General features: G+C 48.2%; 1 protein-coding gene across 2 annotated transcripts in view; it reads right to left on the bottom strand.

The window, feature by feature from the left end:
- LOC131108637 (POU domain, class 6, transcription factor 2-like) overlaps nt 1-20,161 on the bottom strand; it is a 50,886-nt gene that overhangs the window by 19,122 nt on the left and 11,603 nt on the right. For both annotated transcript variants that reach the window (XM_058059821.1, XM_058059822.1), the window contains 3 exons: nt 15,580-15,680; nt 11,557-11,776; nt 996-1,288 (listed from right to left, as the gene is read on the bottom strand). In XM_058059821.1, the coding sequence (XP_057915804.1) occupies nt 996-1,288; nt 11,557-11,776; nt 15,580-15,680 (614 nt within the window). The remainder of the gene's footprint in view (nt 1-995; nt 1,289-11,556; nt 11,777-15,579; nt 15,681-20,161) is intronic.

Genomic DNA, 20,161 nt, shown 5'->3' with positions numbered 1-20,161 from the left:
CCTGCTGTAGTGCCCCCTCCACACCACCCCCGCCCCTTTTTTTTGTTTCTTCTGAAGGGAGATCCTCAGGAAGATGTTGGCGTTGCTACAAGACGAGCATAGAGTAGCTGGTGCTGTGTTCGGGTGTAACTAGGAGCCCCTTCATATACATGACATGCTGTGTAAATGCTGCCTATGGTGTTTGCTCGTTGCCAGAGTGGACAGTGTGCTTGGAGCCCATTAAATCCAGAGGCTGTTTTTCCTGCTGAGACTCAGTAGGCCGTGACGGGGGCCAGAAAAGGCATCGAGGGGCCGGAGGAGAGGGGGGCGGGCTTTGAGGAGTATGGGGGAACAAATAGCCCAACGCATCTTCGCCATAAAGAAGGTTGCAACACAAGCCAATAAGGGAGCTGACGCTGATGAATGTGACCAGGGACAGCCAGGCGACCCTGGCCGGTCTGCAGCAGAAATGAAACCACGGGGATATAAAATAGGCTATTATCATCACGCGGTGACGGCCAGACAGACAGGGAGGGCCGAGATGGATGGACAGACCAAGTGACTAAAAAGCAGCTTGAGTAGGAAGCAAAGATTAAGAGGATGATAACGGCCGGAGAGGAACCTGGAGAGATCCCTGCTGAGATTCCGATTGGGTGGAATTGGGCGACCTCGCATACAAAAGGCTGGAAATTAGTCAAACTATGCCGCTTGTGCGATAGATACACCACATGGTGGCGCTCTTAAAACCCAGAAGATGGATTGACTTGACATTTCTCACAAAAAATACACATTGTAAAACCTTTAGCGCATTGATTGGTTGGAAAACATGGCCGCCATCAAACACAATGTCTTTGTAACTAATTGTCCCCAAGTCCTTTACCCGTTTGATTGTGAATTGCTGCAATTTATTGTGTGGTGTGATTGGTGATTGTTGTGAGGGACAGTCATGTGACCACCACAGGATAGGAAGTTCCAAAGCAAAATAGAAAAAAATATGCCATCGTCGATTGACTTACCGGCAAAGGCATGGGCGGAGTGACCGGCGAGGGAAGGCTTCGGGCGGGCGAGTGGTTCGGCCGATGCGGCGGCGACTGCTGCGGCTGTCCGGAGGCTGAGGAGCACGCGGAGCCCGGGGACGGGACGGAGGACTGCTGCTGGCTGGGCGGGGTCATGTGATGCTGGGATGACACTTGGTTCTGGATGTGTTGGTGATGGTGGTGTTGATGCTGTTGATGTTGCTGCTGCTGCTGCTGGTGCATCTGCTGGAGCTGCTGCAGGTGTTGGAGTTGGGAGTTCAGGGTTGAGGTAGCTGTCGATTCAAAACATAACAACCTCCAATTAACGAGTTGTGCTACAAAAAAAGAGACAAATGGAGATCCAGCACATAACAGGAAGACATCAGAGTCCTTCTCCGTATCACGGGCCCACACCTCTGATGCAAATACACGGACACATGGAGGTGTGGCATGCTAGGGGCCAACATGTAAATTGCACGGAGCCACAAGCGGGTCCTCCAGGGTTTTAGCCTGGTGCACGTCGGGACTCCGTGGATTTCATTTAGCAAGTTGGAAGGACAAACGCAATCAAGGCTGACGTATATAAAGTGCTCTCTCCAAAGTCAAAAGTCTTCATTGTCACTTTGGAGGATGTACAGAAGATTGCGTTTAATGGCTTAAATCTCACAGGAAAGAGACATCCATCTCCTCTGGAAGACGACTGGAACATTAACTAATTGGATCCAATAATGGCGTCCCCATCGGAACCCCATTTAAATGCTGTTTCAAAAAAAAAAAAAACACTCCAGGCAGACATGAGAGGATGATGCTTGTGTTACGGTATCGCTTTATTCATTCACTCACTTGGGGTGAGCTGGAGCCTATCCCAGTGTCTAGACACCACAAGAAGAAATCCATCAGTCCTCTAGCGGCAGGGCGACTCGACAACAGCGACAAAAACGTTGAGCTCTACTTAAAGACGGAATGAAAAGGGCAAGACAAAAGGAAAACACAAAAGACACGAGCTCCGATGCCACGTCTGTCAGAAAATTATCGAAAGCACGGCGAGATCAAAGGCGACTGGAGAATCTCCTCCGGCGCCGACCATTACGGCGAGAAACAAGAGGCACAACAAAAGAAGACGAGGCAAAAGCAAACAAATACAGAGGGAATATGGGAGAAGCCCCATGTGGCCTTATTATCAGAGCTCCACGCCAGGTAACCATATTCTTTAACAGCAGTGCTTTATAAATTCTGTCATCTTGTTAAGACTGTCAGGACCACTGACCCGCCATCTTTCCTCTAAGTGGCCGACCGGCACCGTGGAAGCGCCTTCTTTTAACCGCGGCCGTCTGATTGCGCTGCTCCGGCACGTGATTCCGCAAACGGCTTGTCTCGGCTAATTGTTTGTGCGCCTTCCCCGCCGGATGAGAGCTTCACTTGAATGATGGAGCGAGGGCAAAAAAGAGTGCCGCCATCCCAGCGAGCTCATTATATCGCAAAAGTGTCTCTTTGCGCCGCGCTTCTGACTCGCGAGGTCTCCGTCTGACTGCGACTGCCGGGGATCGCGGTTTTTACTGTTGCCGCCGTTCAGCTGCGGCATGCTGATGTCTTGAAAACTGGCCGTAGGATTAGGTACACCGGCGCAATCTGAATGTGAGACAGTATTTATGTTTGGAGCTATACATGCAAACCGACAGGTGGTGCCACACCACAAGTCAGAGCTTTTCTTCCAGCCACACACAACAGTGACCACCACAACAAACATGGCTACAACAACAGAAACTGGGGCAATGTTTACTTCCCCAAACACACACAAATAAGTGGGATGTCATGTTTTGAGCATGCGCATCACTCCCCGGACGTACCACGTTCATATTAACTAAGTAAGTCATGTGAATTGTGTTTTAATCCAGACCTTATTCGATGGTCCAGGAGGAGATAATGATGATTTTTCTGGAAATCATCCGTTATTGACAAAGTCAGACTTATCCGGTCAAAACGTTTTGCACGTTTTGTTTCCTCGTTAACAGAACTACCTATTCAATTACTTCAATTACTACTATTACCTGTGGGCATCTTTCCTCTCAACGTAGAAAACCACTACAATTACAGCATGTTGGTAATACTTTGTGGTACTTTCACACGTGATATTCACAAAGCTTCTCAGCTCAGCCAAGGCCATTGAACATTTTTACCCCTATACTAACCTGATTGAAAAGTCCAAAAATGTATAAGGGAAATAAATAGCGAGATATCATAAAAGAAAACATGCTTCATCAACCTTGGCGATATTTGACCGGGCTTAATGAATGGATGGCAGCTTGCTTTTTATTCTCGGAGATCAATAAACTTAATGCACTTCATACTTTCTCCTCTATTCAAGTGAATTCCATGCCCGCATCAATAACTAATTAACATTTCTGTCATTGACGAGGAACGTGTCCAGTGGATTTTCAATGCAGAAGGGAAGTGAGCGAGGACAAACAAGTCGGCCATTGCTGCTCTTCCTCACGTCCCGCCCGTGGAAGCCCGTAAAGCGCCGCTTCAATTGCCTTTCCACTGAGTCACGCTGATAATGACTCCACTGGAGGTAAGGAGATTTAGACTGCACCGGATCGGGATCATTACCGAGGTGGTCAAAGGAAGGTCGTTTTGACTTGGTGGATTAGCTTGGAGCAGGTCGCTGGAGTGGATAACATCACGCTTTCCTGCTCCGATGTCTTTTGTCCGCCGCCATGAAACCCACGTGGCTTGCAGTAATAATCATTTTAACCATGTGACGCGAGGTTAGCATTTTAAAGCATCAAATCCTCTCCATTCACCATCACGGCCCCGATGGCTTGTTGAATGGCACAGAGGTGGCCTGAGGACCTCTGGGGGCCCTTGAAGGGGATTCTGCCTGGGGGGGGGGTCCCCAGTAAAATAAGATCTACCTCCATTTCTTCTTTGTATGAAAAAGATATAAAAGGTGACAGCAGGCGGGACAGGTGAAGGTTAAAAGCTAAAAATCTTATTAACCGGAAAAGACATGAAATTTCTGACTGAAAGGAAAAAGCAGCTTTGGCGCAGCGATAAGATTAGGAGAGTGGAGATATTTCAGGTGTTGAATTATGATAAATGACAGATAAACAAATAAATCACAGGTTTGATGTTTGGATTTGGGGTCATCATGGAAATAAGATTTATTGGTCAATTAATAAATGATGTCCGTTTCATGGTTGACTATGGTATATGACTATAAGTTATATGTAGTATTGTGGTCACCGGCATCATGACCTTACCGTGCCGGAGATCAAATGCCCCCCCACCCCCCACACCTCCTGGTAGAATCTGTACCAGGGTTGTTTCAAGGAATATGTTGACAAAATGTAATACAATAGTGCCCAGTAAGGGGTCCCGGGCTTTTGTCCTTCATAGACCAGAGGGTGCTGGACCCCCCCCTCCCTCCCCCCTCCAGCTACCCTCTCAAAGAGGAGCCCATCTGCCTGCAGGACAGGCCAGGCTGGGTTATTACAGCGTGTTCATGGTCCCATCATGTGTCGTCAGACCAAAGCGGAGGCCCAGAGTAAAAGCCTCATGCAAAATTTATGTTCATGCGGCTGTTTCACTGGGTGGAAAAATCAATATTGGGGGGGGGGGGGCTGATGCACAGAGATGACTGAGTGCTCTCTGACTGACAGTAAAAGCCGAGAGAGATTGAGGGGCTGCATTTACTGTGCCGGGGAAGAGGAGTTGCCAGAACAGCCTGGCTCATCTTAAATTTGGATTCTATTTCGGACGTACTGTACACCCAACACGCTTATGTCCACAGCCACCGCACTGGATAACTCACGTTGACGCAAGCGGTCGTCGACATAACAGGAACTTGTGACTTTGAAGGATTTCTTTGAAGGCCAATGCACAGAGTGAACTCCCTTCCTTCTTTGTTGACTTTTGCTGCATTTGTGCATATTTGAATAACAATAAATGTAATAATAATCTATATTACTATATCACCCTGACTGGGATTCAAACTTGTACCAAGAGCCATGATCTGTACCAAGTGAGCTAACAATATATATGTTATATACTATATATGGTACTAAATAAAAGCCATCAAGTTAACTAAACGGTCTACGTCGACTTCAGCGACTTGACGGCTCGGTCAACACAAACAGGCTGTCGACCTAACCGGCACTGGGAAACAGGAGCAGGCGAGCCGTGAGTTAGCTTGTTGTATAATTAGCAGCTTATTAAGCGCTCTCTTCCTCTGCAGATTGCGGCCAAATCAAAAGGCGGCGGGCGTGGGTACGAGGAGGACATCAGAGCTGCTTTTGTTGTGCTGCCGCTTACACGCGCCTCTGATAGCGCTCCTCGTACCCCACACGCCGCATTTGGGGAAGGAAGGCGGGAAGAAGAGCGCGGGAGAAAAGAAAGTCGTCTGGGATGAAATAAGCCCAAACAATGGGATTTGCTTTCCATTCTTCTGCCTCCCATCGTGGTGCTTTAATTATTCCCTTTGCTTGCGTCTGAGGGAGCATGTAAGCACTTTCACACGAGCAACAACATGCCCGGCGGCGCAACGCTGTCTCCGCGACTGATGTGGAGCCTTGTGAGTGACACGCAGGCCTCTTGTGATTATTAATGCTCTTTAATACAACACAGCGCAGGCCGACGACTGAGACGGGAAAAAAACAGATTTCCAAATGCAAATGGCATTAGGATCCAGTGCATGTGTACATAAACAACGGGAATGATCGGGTCGTGTTTCGGAGATGCAACGGCACCAAAATGCGTACTTGATAATGAGCGTGCGGCGGCTGTTTCATGGATTCCGGCTGGATCCTGATGGGATCCTTTGTGCCGCTTTAGTAGCTCCTTCCTGAATGCTATATGGGATCTTTCAGCGCCCACAGCCACGTATGATGAATGAAGTAGCGTGCTACTTATGCGCTTATCATGCTCACTGACTAGCAACAGGTTCAGCAAAGGGCAGCGGCGGTAAATGAAATTCCGCGGCGGGACAATACATCATCAAAACCGGAACGTATGCGCAGGAAACCTACGAGCCTTCTCCGGGAGCGGACGGGGCGCCCGGTGGGGCGACGTGGCGGCTTGTGCGTCGGAGAAAGCGATACAAATGCCAGCAGATTTTGTCGAATCAGAACTATTTTCTGCGTCTTTTAACCATTTTGACGCCGCTGTTAAAGTGGAAAGCGGGAGGGCTAATTTCACAGTGAGAGCACACTGAACACGGCGCGTGGGCCAAGGTCCACGGTGCTCCTGCTAAGTCCACTTGGTCGTTGGCAAGTACGAGAGCATAACGCAGGAAACACAAGGAAGGCGATGACTTAGTGAGGCTTTTGGAAGAAGTGCAAGAAATAGATCTCTCTTTGCAAACATGCCACAGGATCCATCTCTGATGTGTCTGCAGCCGGTCCAGAAATAGCCCCCGCGGGACCCACGCGCTCCTCCGGCCTCCTGTGGGACCTTTTAAGCCGCACTGATACTGATAAAAGCCCCCCGCCAAGCCGGCCCCCAGATACCCGGCCCATTAATTAAGGTAATGATGCCCTGGTCAGCAATTAGCAACCGCAGACGGCTTTTAGCGGTGGCCGAGACGCCTCCGCTGGCGAGGGGCTCGGGTTCGGTGCCATCTGCCGACGAAGGTGGCGGCAGACTCTTGGATTTCAGGAGGATGACCTCGACTGCTCACTTCTCCTGGAGAAATGCAAGAGCGGGCGGTGTGAAAATCCATACGCGGGCCGCACGCTGGCGATATACGGGAAGCGTTCAATGCACACGCTATTGATCAAAATTACTACATCTGTGTTGAGTGTAAGTAGTATTGATTAGCGCATAATGCTACATTGATTTGCTTGTTTTATTAAGCTGGCGATAGATCCAAAATACGCTGCTCTGCCATCTTTCTCTGATGCTTACGATGACACCGGTTCATTACTTGCGTCACTTGTATGGAGCACAAACTAACTGAAGCGTTTGAACGCCACCAAACACCAAAAATACATTTTATTTTCAGAATATTCAAAAGACGCTTATTGTAGTGTCGCCATGCTTTTATTCTGAAGGTTACTTTACACTGACGCAGAACACGCACAAACACGAAATGTCATCCGGTTCCGTCAGGCAGGGGGATGCTAGTTCCGCAAGATTAGCATCTCCGTCTGCTCCCCACCGCTGCCCCTTGTCTAATATTTCATTTACAACATTTCATAAGTTCATTTTCCCCTCACTGGCCATGTAAATCACAAATCAATTTTCATTTCAAATGCTTGACTAGCGATGGCTGCGGAGAAAGCTCCTATGCGGCGCCTCGGCAACATGGCAGACCTTTAGCAAATCCGAGCGAGAGGCTTTGGCAGCAAAGGAGTGAGATGTAATTTCAAGAAAACATCTCCAGGGCCAGCTGGTCCTGGCGTGGAAATACCAGGAGAACATAATCTATAAATCATTAGTATACAAAAATGGAGGAGCGGATTGCAGGAAAAGACGAATACCAAGGGAAAGAGTACTAATGTATTGTACTCAAGTTGAAGTACAGTTACTTGCTGAGGTTGTATTCTAGTGCAAGTACTATTGAAGTAATAGTAATGTCATCAAGTGGCGGCCAAAAGAAGAGAAGAGCGACGCGTGTTTACTAGATTTTGGGTGGCTACCAAAAGGCTATTTGGGGCGGTGTCCTGCGGCCTGGCTGAGCCGCTGTGACAGCGCCGGCTTCGGTGCCGGGTGAAGACGAAGAGAGCGTGTGCGTAAGCAGACGTAGACGTCGAAGTGAAGTATCAGGGGATCGGTGCTCTTATACATAATGCTGTACAATCAAGCACACAATTATGCCGCATATGGAAGTTGAATCCCCAACAAATCATTAGCATGTCTGCAACAAGTCAAGCTAGCGGGGGGGAACATTTACTACCGAGCTTCAAAAAGACATGAGAGTAAATCATCCGTCTCAAGGGTGGGGGGGGGGGGTTGCATCGCATTAAAGCCGTGCATGAGCCGCAGTGTAAATGCGCTTGTTTGATTCCAGCCCCCTCACTTCTCCTCTGTACTGATTGATTGGGATAGTTTTTTTTTTTTTGCCACCCCTCCCTCACCCGCCCCCGCCAAAGAGTCACAAAGGCAGACACCCGGCACGTTTGCCAGCTTCTTGTGGAAGGCAAACAATAAACTAGTGGCAGATATCAGTGGCGGAGATGAGAGGTGAGGGTGCCGCGTGCGGCGCTCGCAGCACCTCTCACTCTCAATTATTTGGCTGCTGTCACAACAAATCAATCAAATTAGCGCTCGGAGGAGTGTGTGCAGCTGCTGCTATTGCACCGCTAGTTGCATTAGCTTTGAAATGTATGAGCTCCACATTTTATCACCATTATTTATTTAATGCCGCTTGCTTCCCCCCCCCCACACGCCCCACCATCGCCGTACAAGTGCTGCAAAGTTAAATCATTAAAAGGGGGCGATGCAGAATACGAGTGGCTTGAGACAACACTGCAAATTAAACGGGGTGGGAGGGGCGGGGGCTCAACTGTGTCAAGATGGCAGCAAGTGTCTTTTATGCTCATTGTGTACACAAACTTGGTCCATCAAAAATGGCTACCAACCCATTTTGTACACAACATAAACATAAGAAACACATTAGGCCATTCGAAGCGACTGCTTCATGAAATGCACACAAAAAGGAACCAAAGGATGCCTGGTAGGATACACTGTGGTCATCTGCCCTTGCGGTGGCAGCATGAACTCCTTGGAGGAGGTAACGAGGCGCCAGGTAAGGCAGGCGAGGTCTTTGGCCTCCTTAAAGGAACATCTGTCAGCCATGGCGGAGGAAATGCAGGCTGACACGTGTAACTATAGCGCCAACATCCCGGGGGGGGGCTCGCCCTTTGGTGGCGTAATGAGCAGAGTGATTTCCCTAATTTGTAGCAGCGCGCCAACCAGCCGCCACCTCTCAACGACACCACTGAGTGTTTTCATCAAAACGGCAGACGGGAGGCTTTGATTGGCACCGACGCCGGGTCTCATTACGGCGGGTGAGTGGGATGGCGACCTTTATCGGGAGTGCTGCGCCTCGCGCGATTCCCCGGGATGAGTACAGAGGAACAATGCTCTCACCTCGCCATTAGAACTCGGCTCTGTGATGTGATGTGATGCGCCCGCCGCCTGGCTGAGAGCAAATAAGATGGGGTGTGCTTATTAATATGAAAGAGGCGCAGTAAAGCAGCCCCTTGCATTAGCTGAGTGGGGCGCAGAGAAGAGGAGTCGACAACGCCTGAGACTTTGTTCTGCTGCAACCCACCGAGCGCTACGTGTGCCGCACGCTTTTGATGCAACTCGTCTACCAAGTTGCGTTAATCATCATTTGCTTGTTAGAAAAGTTGCCCCGGCATCTAACGAGCTGTTTTGTAAGCGTTAGATGTGCATCAGTCAAACTCGGGGATATAATCACGTATGTGTTAAAGTCATAATAAATGTCATGTTTACAAAGCCCCGGCGTGACGCAGCCTACTTTTCGCTGCTGTGAAGTCAGCGGGATTTGTGTGAAGCTCTGTCACAACGGATAACTCTCTCCCTCGGTTGGGATCATTGGGAACGGGCTTTTTTTTAACAGCGGGAATCGTTCTGGCAAACATCCACTTACTTTACCAACCAGCGCCAGGTCCTGACTCCTGACCACCAATCGGCATGCTTCACCACGAGAGGTGAGCACGCTAGCCGATAGCCTAACAGCTCAGGTATGGCGGTTTAGCACCCAACGTACAGCTAAGCTAGCTGGCATCCGTGCAACAACAAATCATCAGAAAGACTCCAATAATCCACCAAGTCAGAGAAGTCACAGTAAAAGAGCAGAATGGACGTGAAGGTACGAAAGGCCGAGTGATGGTCTCCAATTATCCTGACGTGCTCGGTTTCGGAATCTGGAAAGGAGCTTGGGAAAAGCGCACCAACAAACGATTCCAGCTCCCTTGACTGTGAGAGCGGCATGCTAAGCAACCGCTTAGCCACGGTGCAGCCCGGTCCTGATCACCATCAACCAACAACGTAATGAGGGTCTAAGTCGGATCATTTTAAACGTTTCTGTCCTTATTAGTGGCTCATTAGCCGCCTCATTAGATCTCGCCGCGGCTTGGCCCCTCCCGCAGCCTCACAACCGAGCCTCCGAGCGGTCTGCTCTTGACGCTAACGAGATAGCAGCACGAGTGCTGCAAAGCATACTTGCTCTTCAGGTCATGAAACCAGCCGACAGTGACAGTGCGGCGCCGTATTATGTGTGTGATTAATCAGGCCTGGGAGGCCTCGGACGGGGGGGGGGGGGAGGCGATGCCGGGGCAGAGGCCAGAGTCGCAGTTGTCCGACAGAGGTGCTGTGCCAGCAGGCCTCATTCAGCCCAGCTGTGATGAAGTCAGACAGCGGAGAGCGGGGGAGCGCCGCGTGGCCGGGGGGGCCTGGACATAGTCAAGACATTTAGCTTCACTCGTGACTTGTGTCACTTTCTCTCCGCGGAGGTCCCTTCAAAGCATCCCCTTCAGATAGGAGGACGTGCGAACGTTACAAAAACTGCACCGACGTCCCTCCGCTGCGGCTTTTACGTCCTTTTATGGGGAGCGTGCGCGTTGATGTGGTTGGCAGCGGCCAACAAACAAGGGAGGTGTTAGTTATGGCGTTCCGACACCCTGACAATGTGTTTGTCAGTCACTTCCTCCCATCACCGAGCCCCCCCCCCTCGGGTCAACCCTGATCACCAGGAGCAGCAGGAGTTGAAATGGGAGTCAGAGCCATTATCATCCACTAGTGAGGGATACATAGCGGGCGGCATTGGGTAGATGTGGATTTATTAAAAGCTCTGCCCGCAGCCACGCTTGTTGTTATTTATGCATGTTTGTGTCCATTAGGCGGCTACCTCCATATTTCCATCCAACCACTTCCCCACATGTGAGGGACGCTCCTCTGCACTTTGTGCTGCCTTGGCATTATTGTAATCTCCACCCTAAAAACACACTGCTTTACATGAGACCTGCCGTCTTTTGACATTAGTGCGCTGCACTCATCCAAGATTCATGACAGATACCCCCCCCCCCCTTCACATCCATCTATCCCTCAATCTAATGGTATAAAAGAGACAATGTTTTAAACATTAAAATGAAAACCATTTACAAGTATGATCAAAAGGGAACATTTGGACATTAAAGTTTAAAAAGCGCGGATAAGTACAGCGGCAGGATGGACGGATGAGGTGGAAAGGAGATTAAAAAAAGAAGTCAAGAAGCACAGGAAAGAGGCATAAAGTGCTTTTGCGCCGCTCTGCAAAACGGTGACCTGTAATTAATATGGTTGTTTCCTGAAGGCAAACTGGGGGTCGCGGCTTGCTGGATGGAAACCCCCTCAGGAGAGTTGGAACCATTTGGATAAACAACAGCAACAAAAAGCTGGAATATGTTGCACGGCATAGATGTTTAACATGACTTTTATGGGAAATCATATGAATAATTAATAATGATGGCCAATGCACAAAAATAAAGTTTTGATAAAGCTAATATCAAAACTGAAAGTTAAAAAACTGAAGCCCTACGACGTCCGACTGTACCTTGCAGGTTCTGTAGGGGCAGCGTCATGATGCCCCCCGCAGCAGCGGCCGCCACCAGGCTCTGGAGGTTGGTGGTGGGCAGAGAGAGGACCAAACCCTGCTGCCCACCCAGGTGTCCGCCCGCGTTGAAGGGGATGAGGATGGGCTGGTTCATTCCCGGCGCCGCTCCGGACATCACGCCGCCCACGGCGTTCGCCAGCTGCTGAGCCACCAGAAGCGACTGTTGGGGGGGGGGGGGGGGGGGGGGGGGGGGGGGGGGCACAGACACAGTAAGAGACTATTTAACAGCACGGAATCCAGTGAGCATACATAAAGTGTGACTGCAGCCCCCATCAGTGGGGGTGTAACGGTGTCAGGGAGAAGCCGGACCTCCTGTTTGGGAACACACGGCCGTTAAATTTGTTCCCTTACTGTGCCCCAAATGAACCGTGGCCTTAAAGCCGAGGTCGGTACCTAACCGTGATGATGTCATACCGATCCACGCCTATTAATCAGTGTTTTCATCAAGTTATTTCACTGAATTGTGCGCTTATCCACGTCACCGCCTGACAGCTCCTCGCAAAAAATCCAATCTCTGAAAATGTGCTCCTCTCTCAGGCTGTGATTTATGCTCCATCCCATTGAACAAATCCTGCCAGCGGAGAAAAGCGCCTGAAACACGGCGTGCTTAGCGGGGAAAAAAGTTGTGCTACTTTTGCTCTTGTGATAGCTGATATGAAACATCAGTGGCATCTTGCTCATGCATCCATTCATTCATATTAGTTAAAGTGGAGGCGCCGCAGTCGTAGCCATGGAGGAAAAGATATGTTATCAGAAGGCAGCGCACTGAGAAATACTTGGCACCCTTCAAATGTGTTTTTCCGAGAAAAATACACTGAATCCTTTTAGAATGGGAGCTTTGAGTGTAAAGAGCGGAGGTTTGTACAATGGCTGCTACTGTGAATACACAAGGGATGTTGGATTCCAGTCAGTGTGAGGAACTAAATGTGCAATTAACAAAAGCTGAAGTCATAACAGTAGAAGCGCAGCAAATACGCAAGGATTTTGTGCTGCGGCGTTCCCAGGAACCTGCTGTGTACGTCAATATGTGGAGTAAAAATGATTGAACACAAGTCAAACAACGTTATTACGACGCTGCCAGGTAAGCGTGGCCGCGCTGTGTTGACTCCTCCGCCGTGACCTTAGCTCGCCGGCTTTTAACTCCAATTGTCAGCTATCTGCCTCTGTTTGGTGTCCACGCGTCTGCGGCTCGCGTACAACGCGGGGCGAACGGGCGGGCGGGCCGACTGGTGCGAAGAGAGCCGCCGCACTCGCCAACCTCGGTGCTCCTGGGTGACAGGCGTGTCACTGCGATAAGGCCGCGCGGTGAAACCCACTCCGACACCCAGATGAGGTCACCCGGCTCTGAAGCCAGCCAGCGTGAGAGAGAAATATTGTCAAATGAATACCTGTTTGTGTGTTAAGGGGATGAAAAGCCACGACGAGAGCGCCTGGCAGCAGTTATCACACACATGCTTCACTTCGCTCCCACGTGTGCTTTGATAACGCTGCTGCCGCAACAACTGACATTGTCTGACGCTTCTGAGAGCATTCCAAATGACGCTTGCCATTAGCTGTAAAAAAAAAATTAATATTTGGAGGGGGAGCTGAAAGAATCCTCAAAGGAGCGTAACAACTGGCGACCTGTTTGCAAGGCGCCCGTGACACGCTTTAATCTTGCCATTTTCAAATAAATTTAATCTGAAATCCGAGCGTAATCAAAGGACGCTCTTTGAGCATTTTATCTCCAAACAAAATGAGATTGCCGGCTTTGACAGCAGAGACAGCCTGGCACAGACGGGAATAACATTAAAAGCCACGCTACAATTATAAATCACACGTACGCCTGATTTATTTATCATCACTGGCACTTTTGGAGAAGCAGGCGGCTGTTTGGCACCAAAAGTCTGTTTTTGTTTTTTTTTAATCTTCTGGAGGAGCTTCATCCGCGAGGAGGACGTCATGCATGCACTCCGCAACGCCAGGGCCAAACCATCACAATTCGAACATGCAGGAGATACCAGCTATTTGAAGGGTTACGTTCGAAAAAACACCTGTTGGGTACGTGTGAGAGTGGGCTTCCCTGCATGCCTTGCGGCTTGTACTATATTAGTTGTATTAGTATACAGCCATCCCTCGTTTATGAAGGAAGTAGAATTCAATATTAAGAAATTGAATGTTTTCATAGTTATAGCGTAAAAACCTGTTTATAACCTTGGTTTACATTATTAGAGCCCTGTAGACATGATATAACACCCCTAAAGTCACCTTTATATTTGCATTACTTAATGTGGTAGCCATGATAAACATAACAAGACATCACAACTCAGCGTTAGCGTTGGGAAGGTTCCGTGTTGTTGTAATATCTCGAAAGTAATGTGGGTTGATCCCATGGCATGAAAAAAAAAAAAAAAAGAGTGACGTCAGCCAATCATCCATCCTCACAATGACGTTTCTCGCTTGGTTAATGCACAGGATATTAACCTGCCCCACGTCGACGTACCCTCCGACAATGTGCACTAGCTAGCAGTAGCTTTGTTTACCAGGAAACAGCAACCATTTACTAATGATTTTTGGAAAAAACATATATATTAGTACCATACAATGTACTGTAACTATGTGGTACAGTTACATTGTGTGTTCCACATACCGTATGTTGCTTCTTGTGTTATGCACAGTGAAGTGAAGCCTTTAGTTCCACGCCAGTTTGGCTTTTTGGAATATTTTTGTTCCGGACAAGCGCTTTGTGAATGCGGCCCAAGTTCCTATATTATGTAGATATTAAGGCCTTATCTTCATATGTTAACACCTGAAGATCATTTGCAACAACGGCTGCTGGAGCATCATCTCCAGCAGCCGTCGGCCTTCTGCTTTCTCTCCGCTTCCCCTGAGGTGCAGCCGTACAGTAGCGCTTGGCAGGCCTGACAGCCTGAGTGATGAGAAGTGGTCTCCAAGGGGGCGCACACAGACACACACACACACACACACACTTGACGCTGTACCCATCCTCTCTGCCCATCAGGGGGAGAGGAGGCTCTTCTGTCTGCCTGGCAGCTCTGGCACTGAGAAATTGCCCATAATCACCCCGATGGCAGACTTTTGTCATCCTAACTGCGAGCGGGGAGGGAACAGAAGGGAAGGTGGATTCATGTTGGGTAAACTACCAGTGGATAATGGTTGTTGGAACAATATCCGGCTCCGGAGCGGGGATCTATCAAACATATTGATCTGGCAACAAGAGAATTGGCTACGGCGTGCGGGACGCCTTTGTTTCTGAAAAGTGTTTGCTTCACAGAGACTCTGCTGACAGCATTAATATATTAGATGGCGGCCGCTGAGAGCTGCCCGCTGAGGCTCTCACTCCCAGCTGCTCGCCTGCTCGTGTTTACTCCTTGTCTGCTGTGGCAACGAGTATTCAGACAAGGGCTTTTAATTGACATCATTTGTTCTACACATCCGCACTAAATAGCGCCCCCTCCTCCTCTGGTTCCTCTTTGCTTCGTCCTGATCGGCATCCAGTCATCCCGAGTGCCGGCAGAATGGCCTTATTAAAGGAATGCTGCGGCGTGCGCGTGTGTGTGCGCGGTGACATGGAGCAACGCTAATGAGACAGACGTTAATTAAACATCGCTGAGCCACCGGGCCAATAAATCCAATCAGATGGGACAATGGCCGATTTAGCGTTTAGCGTGGCCGGGGGCTCTTCGCTGGCTCCCCCGTGTGCTGCCGCATTGTCTTCTCATTAGCGTCACAGCTCCATTACGGCCTACCCAATGATGCGCCACGACAAAAACTTCATTCCTTCGTGCAGGCATCAATTATTCAGCGCGACGCACCGGCTGGGGATGTCCGGTTGAAATAATCAAGCGTACACCTGTGTGATTGGCGTGGAAACAATAACCCGCCCATAACAATTTCAGGAAATGTGCAATCATTTATTTGGATGTGACAATTATTAGCAGCGGCAACACATAGTGGACTCACCTGTGGACCCATGGCGGGGTATCCCGGATGAGTCTGTCCCACTTGACTTTGCTCGGAGGGACTGCTGCTGATGTCAGACTGGACTGAGCTGTCGCGGGCCCCTAAGAAAAAAAAAAACATGACAATGATGTGAGGCTGCCACTCCTGAACCGCTGCTCACAAAGGGTTAAAACTCCCACTCCAACTGTGGTACCTATGCTATTATTTTCAGAGTCAGACTGACTTGAAATTTCTCACACCACAAAATTTGGTCCCAAGTGGACTGACAACTTATAAAATGTTCAAGATGGCTGCATTTCCCCGACTGTACTGTGTGGGCAAGGCAAGACGGGGAAGGGGTGAAAGGGTGATGGCAGCGTGGACGGGTCGGGGGTGGAATTTGTATTTAAGTGTTTCATCAATAACCGCTGTGGTGCTGAATAAATTACCCAGCAGCGCAGAGGCTCATTGACGGTGGATGATGCGTACTGGCGGGTCCCCGATGGCCTAGATTAGTGCTGAGAGATGGAGCTCCAGCGCAAACGGCGGGGCCATATTATCCAGCCATTTACATCGGCGGTATCACTCATCTAAAGCCACCCCCCCCCCCCCCACCTCCCTTTCTATACTCATGGCCTGCGGCTAGGCAGACACAATTAGACCTGTTTGCCACGAGGGCGGAGAGGAGCAGAGTAGATGGGGACATGATAATACGCCTGCTGAGGACGGCTGCGGGCGACAGGAAGGAGGCCGACCGTATCATGGTAAGTCTTGGCCTCGCATCTCGTAATGTGGCGAGTCAAAGCCCCTTTGACTCAAACAAGTCAGAAATTCAAACGAAAGGAATATTAGAGTCTCCATATGATACCTGCTGTGTTTGAATACATACTATGGTAGAAAAACAATAGTCAAAGATCCTCAAGGGTGCTCTTTTGTTGTTAAAACCTACTGCAAAAACACCGGTCAAAGATCCTCTATATGACAAGGGTGCTCCTTTGTTTTTAAAACCAACTACAAAAACACTAGTCAAAGATCCTCAAGGGTGCTCTTTTGTTGTTAAAACCTACTGCAAAAACACCGGTCAAAGATCCTCTATATGACAAGGGTGCTCCTTTGTTTTTAAAACCAACTACAAAAACACTAGTCAAAGATCCTCTATATGACAGGGGTGCTCTTTTGTTGTTAAAACCTACTGCAAAATCACTAGTCAAAGATCCTCTATATGACAGGGGGGCTCTTTTGTTGTTAAAACCTACTGCAAAAACACCGGTCAAAGATCCTCTATATGACAAGGGTGCTCCTTTGTTTTTAAAACCAACTACAAAACACTAGTCAAAGATCATCTATATGACAGGGGGGCTCTTTTGTTGTTAAAACCTACTGCAAAAACACTAGTCAAAGATCCTCTATATGACAGGGGTGCTCTTTTGTTGTTAAAACCTACTGCAAAAACACTAGTCAAAGATCCTCTATATGACAAGGGTGCTCTTTTGTTGTTCAAACCTACTGCAAAAACACCGGTCAAAGATCCTCTATATAACAGGGGTGCTCTTTTGTTGTTCAAACCTACTGCAAAAACACTAGTCAAAGATCCTCTATATGACAAGGGTGCTCTGTTGTTGTTAAAACCTACTGCAAAAACACTAGTCAAAGATCCTCTATTACAACAGGAGCGCTGTGCCGTTGAAACAGATCCAGGTATAAGTGTAGAAAAATCAAGGGGATTTAGTGGAGGAAGCCAAGTGAAGCGTGTGCAAATGTGACTGAAAGCCACGCGCCCTTGTTAAAGCGCACGATGCTGGCAATGAACTACAAAAAAATACAATCACCTTTCAGTGTAAGATTGATTTTCTTAAATGGACTATCGCAGCTTTTAAAAGGAGACTACAGCCCTGATGCGTTGGGGCTTTTTAGTCACAGATGAATAGTTTTTTGGGTGTTTTTTTTTTTTACCATACAGGCTGACGCAGTGGTGCACGAGCCTGATAAAATGTACGATTGAATAGCTTTGCCAGCAAATCTCATTGCCTGTCAAGTGTATTTATGCAAGGCATTTTAAATTCAACCTACGCCAAGTAAAATCACTTCATCTCCCCATAAAATCCAAATAATTGGTGAATGGCGTGACCCAACAGATGAACCTCAAGCATTTGATGTGAAAGCCCAAAGGGAGGCCTGCTTTCTCTCCCGAGCTGGTTTCTACCTCTGGCTCTCGGTGAAGGTCCGCATCGTCTCACTTGTCAGCCGGGACGTTATGACAAGTGCGTCTCTTTTCACCAATTATTTCACCCATTATGGATGGCGATGCACAGCCCCGCCCTGTGCGCTCCGCTAAATGACCCCCAATACAAACACCACAAGCCGCTGTGCAATTTCGAATGTATAAGGAGGATCACTTTTCCTCCAGTCGATAATAAGCTCCTCTTTGGCAACAAAATCAAGACGTTCCATTTATAACGAAGGCTTCTGATGAATAATACATCACATGTGATGAAGATTCCTTCTCTCACAATAACTTAGAGCATCACCCCCTCTTTGCAAATATTTGTAGCGTTAACATGTTTATCGCCGGGGAAGAAATCAATAATAAATAAATACATACGTGCGCCTTCCCCCCCCCAAAGAGCTGGTGTAATTTCTCTAAGTCAATTAAACAGCTGAAAGGCTAAATTCCCAGGGAGTCTATCATCAATTATTCTTTGATGACCAAACCCCAAATAAATATTTGATGTTTCATTTATTTATTATTTCTTAAATTGATTTCCAGATGCAGATAAAGAGGAGAAAATATCTCATTGGAAGTCAAATGAAAGGCTTCAGGGGATGCTGCTATGCGAGAAGGAACAAAGAAGGCGAGGGAAAGAAAAAAGTGGATTTCATGTAGTGCTGCCTTGCATCTATTGAAGCAGTACAAGTTGCCCTAAATGACACTGTCACTCCCAATGCACCCCATCCGCTTCTCTGGGCGACACGAACACGAAGACGCTTTCAGAGGAAATGTATTTAAATGTAACGCCGTAATGAAATGCGTGACAAAAAGAAAACAACAAAAGGCACGGGGTTTACCTGCAGAGACAGCGAGCGACATAAATTCTGAGTCATTGATCCGCAAAGTGGCCACTGGAGAGGAGCTTTCCACGGCGGTGTGTGCGTGTGACACTGGTCTTAATGCACGGTGCCCCGAGGACTCCGACACAAAACAATTAGCCTGGATTTCATAAAGCAATCAGCATGCCACCTTGTCTAATGCAGCCGCTTGCTACATTGACAGCTGGAATAAAATGGCTGTTATTGAAAGCTTTGTGTTCAGGTTAGCTTTCGCGTCAGTGCATTTATGAATCAATTTCTGCCCATAAAAGAAGCCGTAACACTTATGCTATTTTAGTGCAAATGCATTATGTAAGTTGTCAAATGTACCGGAGAGGCCTGGTAACGATTCAGGCTATTCACAACCAAGCGCCCGAGCCCCATTTTTATAATGGCCCTTTTCAAAGTGCCCGGCTGAGCGCATGTGTTGTGCTGTTAAGAACTTGTCAATCATTTCCCCCCGCGGAAGCGCAATTCCTGCCAAATGATTTTTCACGCGTGACGACATGGAAACTGCCAAAATACACAAAATTTGCGTGGCGAGGACTATTGGGAAGCTACAGCGCAAACAATCACAACTGTACCATCCCAATGTAAACCAACGGAAATATGCATTGCAGTCAGTTTTAAAGCACAAACAAAAAACTTGAAAATATAGGGGTGTTATTTCATGTCTACAGGGCTCTAATCATGCTAAAACCTGTATTTAGCGTAAACAGGTTTTTTTGGACTGGGCAGAGTCTTCCAAAAGACAAAATGACAAAAACAGGTTGCATTATTTGTATAAAACAATAAAAATCTCCAATAGACTTGCGTTTTCTCCACTCCACTCTTAAAGCGACAACAATGGAAACCGTGTGACGTTGTAGCCTCATCAGAAAAAGGAGTTGTCGACATTGTCCATAAACTAGCAACACCGTTTCAAACTTTGGAAGCAAGCACGTTGTCTCGACCGACTGATGGACGAGTGGGTGTTTATCTCCGTCCTCCAAAATCCAAGAGACACGATCCAGGTCTGACATTTTGGGCCGTTGACAACAGAAACAGAAGACAATGTGTACCATGAAGAAGTGAAGCGTATAATCACAGTGCTTGGTGGAAACAAGACCACATAAGTGAAAGTCAATGCTGATCCCGCCGCCCCCGTCCCCCCGCCCCCCCCAGTTTGCATGACAGATGGATAAGTAAAGACAAAAACAAGCTCCTGGCAACACGATCTATTAATGTGATGAAATGTGTGCCGTGCTGTTTGATTGTGTGGCACAGTGATGCATAAAGGATAAACATTCCATCAATACTGCAGCCAAATGCCCCAGATTGTTTGCCCATTGATTTTGTCCATACTGTTGAAAAGTTGACGCGGCGTCGGCGGGCGGCGACACACATGGGGAGACATAGAATTCCACCTACATCAGACAGGAATAAGGTCAACATATAACACCAAAAGCAGAGTTATTCGGCCGGCACGCAGCGTGGGCCAAATAACTATTTACTTAGCTCCTTGTAGCATGCCGCT

Source organism: Doryrhamphus excisus, chromosome 21 (assembly GCF_030265055.1).
Source record: "Doryrhamphus excisus isolate RoL2022-K1 chromosome 21, RoL_Dexc_1.0, whole genome shotgun sequence".
In the NCBI taxonomy this organism is placed as follows: Eukaryota; Metazoa; Chordata; class Actinopteri; order Syngnathiformes; family Syngnathidae; genus Doryrhamphus; species Doryrhamphus excisus.
Note: the sequence above shows the minus strand (reverse complement) of the source record. Positions and strands in the feature narration are given on the sequence as shown.